The sequence below is a fragment of the Aptenodytes forsteri genome, unplaced genomic scaffold, assembly GCF_000699145.1.
Source record: "Aptenodytes forsteri isolate BGI_AS27 unplaced genomic scaffold, ASM69914v1 Scaffold137, whole genome shotgun sequence".
Classification (NCBI taxonomy): Eukaryota; Metazoa; Chordata; class Aves; order Sphenisciformes; family Spheniscidae; genus Aptenodytes; species Aptenodytes forsteri.
The window spans coordinates 5,734,403-5,745,224 of record NW_008796221.1 but is presented as its reverse complement, the minus strand read 5'-3'; the positions used below and the strand labels follow the sequence as shown (position 1 = coordinate 5,745,224).

General features: G+C 39.9%; 1 protein-coding gene across 1 annotated transcript in view; it reads right to left on the bottom strand.

Annotated features, from left to right (window-relative positions):
* Positions 1-10,822, bottom strand: part of FBXL13 (F-box and leucine rich repeat protein 13) — a 103,441-nt gene that overhangs the window by 2,939 nt on the left and 89,680 nt on the right. The window contains exon 21 of the mRNA XM_019474578.1: positions 7,274-7,437. Within this exon, the coding sequence (XP_019330123.1) occupies positions 7,274-7,437 (164 nt within the window). The remainder of the gene's footprint in view (positions 1-7,273; positions 7,438-10,822) is intronic.

Here is a 10,822-nt window from a genome sequence, read left to right as displayed (position 1 = left end):
GTACTTAAAGGGGGCTTATCAAAAAGATGGCGGCAAACGTTTTAGCAGGGCCTGTTGCGACAGGACAAGGGGGAATGGCTTTAAACTAAAGGGGGGTCGATTTAGATTAGATCTAAGGAAGAAATTTTTTACACTGAGGGTGGTGAAACACTGGCACAGGTTGCCCAGCGAGGTGGTGGATGCCCCATCCCTGGAAACGTTCAAGGTCAGGTTGGACGGGGCTCTGAGCAACCTGATCTAGTTGAGGATGTCCCTGCTCATTGCAGGGGGTTTGGACTAGATGACCTTTAGAGGTCCCTTCCAACCCAAACTGTTCTATGATTCTTAAAAAAAAAAAATTTGCAGAGGCTGTTTCTACAAAGAACACTGAAGCTGTTTAATGAGCAAAAGTTTCTTGTTTTAACTGAAGCTCTCAATATTATAAGAGGTGTTGTGGAAATCAAAAAAGAAGATAATTGGTTTTGGCCATAGAGTCACAGAATAAATTAGGTTGGAAAGGGCCTCTGGAGATTGTTTAATCCTGGTCTTGCTCTAAATGGATCCAACTTGACCAGGTGGGTCACTGCTTTGCCAGCTGACTTCTGAATATCTCGAGGCATGAAGATTGCACAGCCTCTCTGGGATCCTGTTCAAGTGTTTGACCAGCCTCCTGATTAAAAAATAGTTTCCTTGTATGTAATTAGAACTTTATATATGCCACTTGTCCTATCAGTACACCTTTGAGAAAAGTCTGGCCATGTCTTCTCTCCTGTATCCTCTGATCAGAGTTATAGACAACAATGAGGTGTCCCCCAGCCTGAGCCTTCTCATCTTGTGACTGAGCAAAGCAATTCTTTCAGCCCTTCTTTACACATCACGTGCCCCAGCCCTTTAATGGTCTTGGTGGCCCTCATCTGCACTTGCTCTAGTGTGTCAGTGTCTGTCTTGACTGGGAGCCTAAAACACAGATCTTTGGGACTGAGTAGGCGATGCCATCGTAGCATTGTGTTGTGAAGAAAACAACACCAAAAAAGATAAATAAACCGGTTACATCAAAAGATATCACAGAGGGTTCAGAGTGGTTTTTCATAGCTATAGGAAGGCTATAGTAACTGTGCAGGCCCCTATCTCTATTTTTTTCTTTGAACAGTCTTTGTGGCATCTCCAAGTATTTGTACCCTTTCCTGGTACACCTTCTGCTCTCTTTTTGGCTAACCTCTTCACTTGTAGTTGTCTTCTGTCACACACCTCTTTTTTAAGTGTATTGTTTCCAAAACGGAATTGAATACAGAATGGGCGGTGTTACAGAGCCTTACTGTTACCTGCAGTGGCCCCGAGCTCGCCCCAAGGCTGTTTTTTGCAGCTTCTGTGGTAGCTGAACCAGAAGAGAATTGCTTATGATGTCCAAAACCACCCATGACCCCTCTGATCTCCCTCGGCATTTTGTGGCCACTGCCCCTTTGCAGCATTAGAACACAAAAACAACGAACTAGAGCAAAATGACCCAGAAATAGGAGAAAATCAGGCCTGCTGAGTGAGACACCCTAAAAAGAAGTTGAAGAGCAACTCTCTCCTCTCCCTCCTTTCCAGGCGCTATCAGTCCAGCAACTTTCATTGCCTTCTCGAGCTGAAGAAACTCAACCCGACACTTTCAGTCTTTTGAACGTCTCTTTCTTTCCATCACTTCTGCGACTTGGCTGTCAGCCCGCTCCTGGCTGCGCAGAGCACCCGCCTCCCCCGGCCTCCCCCCATCGCTGGCTCTTGCACTCCAGAAAGCTGGCTGAGCGTACTCATGCGCTCGTTGGGGAAGAGCCAGCTCTCTACATCTCCCATCCTCTTCAGGAGATTCAACCTGATCTGGTGTGTCACAGCCACAGCAAGGTAGCCTTTCTCCCTGCTGGCCAATTCCCTAAGCTCTGTAGCAATATAATATATGGCATCTAGACAATACTAGAAAAAAATCCAAATTAAAGTGGTCTGTTATCTACCAATAATGCCACTACAGTATTTTTTTCCCCCCAAAGTGAAAATGCTGAAGACAGTTGCAAAAGAGGCAGACGCACAGCTGTAATGCTTGCACAACCACAGCAGGAAAGGGGAAGCGGGGAGGGGTGGAAAAGGGACAAAATTAGTGAAGCAAGGAGGGCTCCTTTTCAAAGACTGCGGGATACTTTTTTTTTTTTTAAATCTAACACTGACACACTGTATGAACCACATGAACACAAGGCTGTATCTGTTTTTATATTAGGGAGGCCTGTGCCATTGAGGAATGTGTGCACAATTTATATGAGCTCTAAGCTCTAAGCTATAAAATAAAAATCAACTCATCCAAGTCCAAATTCCTGTTTTTGATGGAAAATGCAATGTATGGTGGCTGTCTGAAGCATGTATAAGGGGAGCTGTTACTATTTTTTTGGAAATTTATGCTGTCCCATGCCTGAAGCTACAGTTGATTAGTTTGCCAGAAACAGCCATTCATTAATCATCAACACATGGCAAAATAGACCAGTTATTTAAGATATATTGTACTATGATAGAGCCTGCTTATTTATTTCTATAGTGTCTTAAATGAGCACATTGCTGAATAAAAGCATTTCAGCAAATAATTACAATTATCTTTGGCAAAGCAACTACCTCTTGGTGTAAGTCAGACAAAAGTACTGGCCCAAACACATGGCTTGAGCAGCACTGGGATATATAATTGAATCCTTACCCAAAGTTTCAATCCCTTTTACTAAGAGGGGGTAGCTAGGAAATACATTTCTGCATCACGGTCTGAATCCTGAGCCATTCCAAAATTCAGAAATGTTTGACTGGGTCCATCATAATACTAAAGCAGAGGTTTTGAAAAAGACTTTTTGACATGAGGCTACAAAAACCAATCAAGAATAAAAAGTAATGGAAAATAAAAACTTAAACATGGGAGAACTGTTTATAGTGCAAATGCAGGAGAAATTAAGCCGAAGAGACAAGTGGAGGCAGGCAGCTAATGGGAAAAGCAGAAAGCAGCCTGCAAGCACACTCCAGGTTACAAGCAGTGATCAGACCACATAAAATCTGAAGTATTCTTGGGTTTATGTCAGCACTCCAGGTTACAAGCAGTGATCAGACCACTACCATGCAGTAGTTGTATCATTTTATGGCATCCAGTTCAAGTGCACACGATGGCTGAAACATGGCACTCCAGGAGCCTCCATGTCACTTCTGAAGAGCGATTTACAGTCAGTGAGAAGACAGTACTGTGATATTTTTGTTGCTTCTTCAAGAGAAAAGAGTATTCTTAGTCCTTTACCAAATCATCTGTAGGCTGTCTTCATTTCCGATTACATGTGTGTTGGACTCCCAGATCCTTCCTGCCTTGAGACCTGAATATTTGGATAATACCTAAGAAATTCTGCTTTTTCAAGAAGACAGAGTTCTTGCAATGTCCTTTCTAACCAACAACAACCATCAAAAACCACAACAACAAAAACCAAAACAAAAATCAGAATGTTCTCCAAATGTCAAATGTAGCTATTAAGACCGAATGTAATTTCCGTTTAAAAGGCAAAAATTGTAATAGTATTTGTTGATGAGTCACTTGTTAACAGAATAGTCGTGAGTTTAAAAGAAATGTAACTGGTTTCATATTAGTGCAGACAAGAAAGAAGGAAGCATTTAATTTTGCGCTCAAAGAACAGCTTTTGGTGGAACCAAGCTGTTAGAGAGGGGATGCGGTTTGGTGAGAGCACAAGGCTGGCTGTCTTCTCAAGGCAATGGCAGATTTCCTTTCTCATTTTGCACCCAGAGATGTTAATGGAGCGCCCCACCTTTCTCAGCACTGCAGCTGACTTTAAATGGTATTTGTGTTTTGAAGTTTAAGGAGAATGTTTTACAGGGAAGAGAATTGTTTCTCTAAAGATGCCAGTGTGTTATTTCTTGTAGGATTAGTCCCAAAGTGAATCACGACCGATACAACCTTTTCCTACAGAAGCCACATTTTAAAAAGCAGTTAGTTAGCTTTCTTTTCCTCTAGTAGAAGAAATCAATTGTACCCGTATCATTTGCTCCCAAAGGTAGGTTATCCATGATTCTTTATGACATTTAGAAACAGAATTAATTGAAAGGTCATTAGCCTCTGGATACAAAAATATGCAGCAAGATATCAGTCCATACACCTTTTTTCTCTTCTAACATTTAATAAACCTGAAACCAGGCTACTATGTTGGCAAATATAATCTCAAATGCTACCTGATACTGGAAAGAATGGACAATTTATATGCTTGTAACTGTTTCCTATGAAGCTGCATTGGATGAAACTTGAAGTAGTTTGTGGCTCCCTATGTTTTCTATTTTAATCTAATGAAACAGTAAAAATAAAACTTTGGAAAAAAAAAGTGACACAATACAAGAGATATGCCTCAATAATTGCAAGGCTCAGTCTATTAAGAGATGTCTGCTAGGGCTGGTTAGTGTTTAATAATAAATAATGGGGAATTCCATTGGCAAAATGAGGTACATGTGATTTATAGATCTTGTAGGGCAACTTTAAACTAAAAACATATTTCTTCTATTGCTTATTTAGAACCTAAGCCACTAACATGTTTAGTTCTCCGGATTAATCTGATTTTTACATAGATGTCCTCTTCCATCCCCTTAAACGGGGAATGAAATGTCTCTGAAATGTATGTTTCACACCTGCAGAACGTAAATTACACCTGAAAACAGCCTTTTCCTCTACCTTCTATGAAAATCTAAGAGCCCAAATAAGGTTGTAAGAGTTACTCTGAAAACAGAGAATGAGGCCCTGTTCATTTTTCTGACAATCTGTTGCTTATTATTCATTACTAAAAGCATACAGGTTGTGACTGAAAAACATAGTTCTATAAAAATACATGGAGACATACAAGTGACAGTACTGTCATTGCTTTTGATGTCATTACTGAAAATCTGCTGCAAGATGACTAACAGTGTAGCATCACTGCCATATTTTACTGTGCTTTTGATGTAGCTATTGGCAGAAAACAAACAGTTTTTATCATCTTTGCAATATTGGCCTTGAAGTACAATAAAAAAGATTTTTCTAAAGCGTGATGCATACAGGATGTGGAATATATCTGAATCTAGCTGTGAACTCCTTTATTTTCTGAATATCATTCTATCTAATGACAATTTTAGAGTCTGCATTGAAAAGCCACTCTGATCTTGATGTGGTCAGGCTATTCTGCAGCCTGCCTAGGTCTAGGGAGGCTCTTCAGACCTGTTGGAAGGAACGAGCAAAAAATCTTCAGTGCTGAATTGTTCTACATGATCGATTCACCTGCTAGTTTTTGTCCCAGACTCAAATGGCACGGGGTAAGAGTTTCCTGTCATTGAACATACGGTGCAAAGGGTTAGAGACTGAGGCTGGTGAAGAAAAGAACCATCCACCGTCGCATACCAGAAAATCAGGCTCAAGAAAGTAAAATTGGCAAAGTTTGCCTAGTTCTAAAAATCACAAAAAGGGCAAAGATAACACTGGGTGGAGATGTGTGTCTCATGGTTGCTTTTTGTTTTGTAACGATCTGTAACTCTCCAGGGCTTCCTTTACAGTAAAAATAACTGGTTGGGAAATTCCTTGGTGGAGTCAGAAGAGTTTAATCAAGACGTTTGGAGAACCCATAGCATATGGGACTCTGAGACAGAGGCATAATCCTGGGTCATCCTGCAAAGGCTACAATAATGCAAACGGTTTTCTGAGAAGTCAGGTCAGCTCTTTGATCATGGCTCACCCAACATAAATTGGAACTCAGCCCAAATTTCTTTTCCTACTACTTCTCACTTTGACAGGAAGATGTATAAGCAGCCAGAGCCTGAAAGGGATGACAGACTTTAGTGCTCTAAACAGAGATATGAAGTCACAGAAAAAGCAAGTCAACAACAGTAATCCGGGGCTAAAAGAAAATCCCTTGAGGCTTAATATGAGAAAAACTGTAAATCAGAAAGTTACAAGTAAATTAATCGTATTTGAAATCTCTTTTTTCAGAATGAACAGTGTAGTTCGTTTAGAATAATTTTTTCAATTCATACTCTTGCATACCAATCCTTCAAAATCCTTCTTAATTAGAAGGAGGGGTTTTGAGATGGAAGTTCTGAGATTACATTAAGAAAACTAAGTCAGAGAGAAGTAAAGAAAATAAAAGTAATGACAGCAGAATTGTTTGTGGCAAGACAGTTAGAGGGAAATAAACCAAGGAGGATTTGGAAAGCATGAAGCACACTGGAAACATCTTTTAAGTTACTAAGCATCCGCATTGGTCTTGTGGTCTCTAAAGTGACTATTAAACCCTGGAATGATTTAGCATGGAGTGTGCTATCTGCAGTGGTCCTGTTAGAGTGGGGTTAGAGCTCTCCTAGTACGGATACTCTCTATATAATATAGTATTATGTATTTCTTACTCTTACTGAAGTCATAAAGCTCGATTAAGTTATATTCTCAGATATATCAACCATGCTTAAACTTTAGTTCTTTTCCAAACAGTTTCAGTCCCTTTGGCGTGTCTGGCCACTGTGCAGTTCTAGGTGTACGGTGCCTGGTCTGTGATGCTCTTAACCCCCATGGAAGGGTGATGGACACGGGATCTGCATCTCAGAGACACAGAGCTGAAAACTCAGCTCTAAACCTGACCAGAACTGACTGGCTTGTAAATGCCATGGGGAATCAAGAGACTGTGTCCATTTACACCAGTAGAGAAGTTGGATTACATTGTGGTAGATGACCTGTTTTTTCCAGTTGTAGATACATAACAAGTATGTTTCACTTGTATTTCATGAAACTATGCTTATGATACCTTGACTCATTCGCTGTAACCATGCTGCATCTTGAGCACAGGCCGACATCAATGCTCAGATCTGCTTCTGCTATATACTGACATGCGGTCATTGGGAAACAGGCTCCCACAAAGCCTCGGAGTGAGCTCAAGTACATAGTGCAATGGCTGAGAGCATTAGGCGCAGTTTGTTTTTCACCCTCATGTGCCCACATGCCCTTGAGGTGATATCCTGTGTCTGCAGAAATTTCCCTAACAGGACATTGTCTGCCATAAAGATAGATGGTGTCTCTATTTCCCTTCATTTCTGGCTGACACTGGAATGTGTAGATACCCGCACCAAGCCACAGGAATCCTAAGGAAGCAGTGTGGACACCCCCTAGATAAAGGAGCAAGATGGCTCAAGCCAGATACCTAGCATGGCAACACGATGCCAACGAAGAAAAAACCTCATGTTTTTGGGTTTACAACCACCTCTGAATTAAGATTAGAAAATATCCTCTTACTTGGTAATATTTCTGCAGTACAGCATCTTGAGAATCTGGAGTTGCCTACAACCCTTCCAAAGATATTTCAGTGCTTTGTCAGTAAGATGAATGCAACCCGAGACATCCAAGAAGTGGAGGTAATGGCAGGCTGCAGCCAAGTATTGGATACAGGTATCAGTCATCTGTAAATGAAGCAATAAGACACACAGAAGTTAGAAGATTATTGAATAGTTGAAAAAAAAAAAACCACAGAGCACAATTTTAGTGTCTGATTTGTGGGAAAACTATGTTTTAAAATACTTCATGGAAGTAAAATTTCTGGCACAGCAGAATTCTGAATCGCTGCAAGAGGCTCTACAGGAACGGCCACTTAAATATTAGGAGCATATTAGGTATTAGTTAACTGTGATTCCAGTACAGTCTAAAGTATTGTGGGATTTTTTTCACCTAATCAGAATGGTTTAACTTTCCCAGCCTCATGATTGTGCATGTAGCACATATAAGCCTTTAGCCTGACCTGCTATTGCATTGTTCTCGCTAAACTATTAGGCTGCACTTATAGTTTAGTTATATCAGTTTTGTATCTCAGTTCTCTATTACAAATGAGTGTCTCACACCAAGACTTTTTTAATGTATAGTTATTTTTCTTTAGCTCTGAAGTAGAGCTGCTTAGTTCCACCTCACAATTCCATTTTTCTAAACTGATATTCATTGCCATCAATGCTGGAAGTCACATTTGAGAAACACATGAGACAGAGTCTTTAAGGTACCTAAGCAGTCATGCAAGCTACTTAATTGCTCCACTGACCTCAGTGGAAACAGTCAAGAATAAGTATAGTTATTTTTCTTTAGCTCTGAAGTAGAGCTGCTTAGTTCCACCTCACAATTCCATTTTTCTAAACTGATATTCATTGCCATCAATGCTGGAAGTCACATTTGAGAAACACATGAGACAGAGTCTTTAAGGTACCTAAGCAGTCATGCAAGCTACTTAATTGCTCCACTGACCTCAGTGGAAACAATCAAGAATAAATTACGTACATACTTTAATTACCTTGTTCAGTCAGGACCAAAAATCAAGAGGGGACATGCTAAAGACCTTTAAAAGACACTTGATTAAAATCAGTGGAGTGGGATGGTGGAAAGAGAGACAAGGGTTTCACTTGCATTAAACAGCCAATCTCATCAGAATCTAAAAGGAACAAGTAGGCAAGACGAAGCTGGGACCTTGGGTTGTGGAACAGAAAATTAGCACACTATCTCATGATACAGCCCTCCTGGAATATAGAGGTAATTCTGTGCTTTGCTTATTCCAGATTTAGCTATATGCTTAATATTAGATCTGCAATAGATTAATAAGTAATTAAAATATTAATAAATAGATTAATATGCCTATTGAAATAAACCAAAGTTGCTGACTGAACTCAGCAATCGGTATCAGATGCATTTAAGAGAAATCTAAGTTCATCACACACAATCCTATTCGCTTTAGAGGACTGAATTACAGAATTCATTGTCCATCGAACTGTGTCTTCAGAACTTTGCTATTTAAATAGCTGATTCATTCATTTAACCAGAGATTTATTTTCAGTTCTTGCTATATTTTTTCATGTGTAGGATATGTTTCCCACAGCAACTTCATTTTTTTCCTATGAAATAAGAATTACTCTTGAATCAGGCTCATTCCTTGAGTAAGACTCAGAACTGCACTGCTGAATATTTTAGTATCAACATTTGCAAAATGACTTGTACCTGTCCTAGGTATACAGAAATGTGACAGGGAGGCTCACTGCACTTTCATTAAGCCAGTGGGGTTTGTTCAAAGACAATTAATTTGCCCCAGTAGATATGATTAAAGTGATAACCTCTTCTAATTTTAGAGTAACCTGCATAGCACATGCCAAAACATTCTTAATGGACATGTATTTGTATATTGATTTTTTCCATGTTCTCTTGCTACGATTTTTTTTTTAATTTTTTTTTTTATATAATATAGCTGATGTTGCAGGACATGACTGTCAGACATATTAACATATATCCTTTGGAACAGGTTCATTCTTACTTTAATCTCCTGACCATTTTTAAACAGTCACCGAGTGGAAAATATTTCCTTACTTAGCAGCTGGATCCCCTCAAATTACACTAGAGATTGCCAAAGGATTTGAAAGACCCATTAGTTTTAACATCCACAGGTGTACCCATCTCATTTTATGGAGTTGCAAGCTGGATTCAAGTCAAAAAAAGACTTGTAAACTTATCTGTAGGTTTATTTGAAAGAGTCTTGATGTTCTCTTCTGAAAATAGTAGGGTATTAGCAGTTAACAGATTGGCTTTATAACTGTTTAAAGAAAAGATACCATCTAGGAACAAAGCGTTGGAAGGGGATTACTAGGTCACTGACTCTACTTCTTGTTCCCATTTGAAGGAACTACAAAATATGACCCAGTTCATTCCCTTATCAAGAGCCATCCTAACTTAACACTTTGCACCTGTCTCCCTTCCCAGGATGCTGTTTTACAATTCATTGCTCTGATAATCAGAAGCTCCCAATTTCCAGCCTGCCATTTTACAGTTTTTGGGGGGTGTTTCTTTTTTCTGTGTTAGTCTATAAGGTGTTGTGGAAAGCATGGCAGAGAAGACTGCTTGCAAAACTACCTACCTACCTAACTACTTTGGGAAGATCTCCATGCACAACTTCTGTTATCACTGTTATTATGGAAAAATAGCTTAATATCTGTCTAAAAGCAAAGGATACAGGAGATTGAGACCCATGTATGTAATAATTAATGCTGTACAGTAGGTATCTGTAACATATAAACCAAGGGCTATTGTAAGACACAGAGCAACTTCCTTGGCCTGCCAGATCTGAGAGACAGCCTGTGGGTTTTGGCCTAGAGGCTGAGAAACTTATGAACTTTTGGAAGGCTAACGAACCTATCAGAATACACATAATTTGGGGCTGGCTAACTAGTCAGCTGGGTCAGCTTAAACTAGTTGGCCAGGAGGCTAAGGTGTTCAGCCACTGCAGTGAGTAAGAGGACATGAGGACTGTGTGGAGGGCTGAAAGGATAGTCAAGGGTTATGGAGATGGGTGTTGGAGAGGAGGAAGGGAGGGAAAAGCGATGGCTGCAGACTTATTGTGGAAGGAAATGGGACATGGGCACTTCAGTAGGAAAAAAGGGGGAAACTGGTCCAATGAGTACAAAGAAATTTTAAAGGGTAGTTCAAGATGAACTTTTCCAAAAGTAGTAATAAACTTAGTATATTCCCAGTTGATAGTGATGGAAGCAACACTACAAAAACTTTTGCCATGTATGAAAATACCAAGAGTTATTAAAAGAAAGACACTACCCTTTGGAAGCACCCAAAACACCAGAACCTGAGAGAGTATTTGCAGGAAATATAACTAATAGCCCTTCTCTCTTCACCCTTCCCTAGACATCATAGAATCATAGAATAGAATCATAGAATCATAGAATAGTTTGGGTTGGAAGGGACCTCTAAAGGTCATCTAGTCCAACCCCCCTGCCACGGGCAGGGACATCTTCAACTAGATCAGGTTGCTCA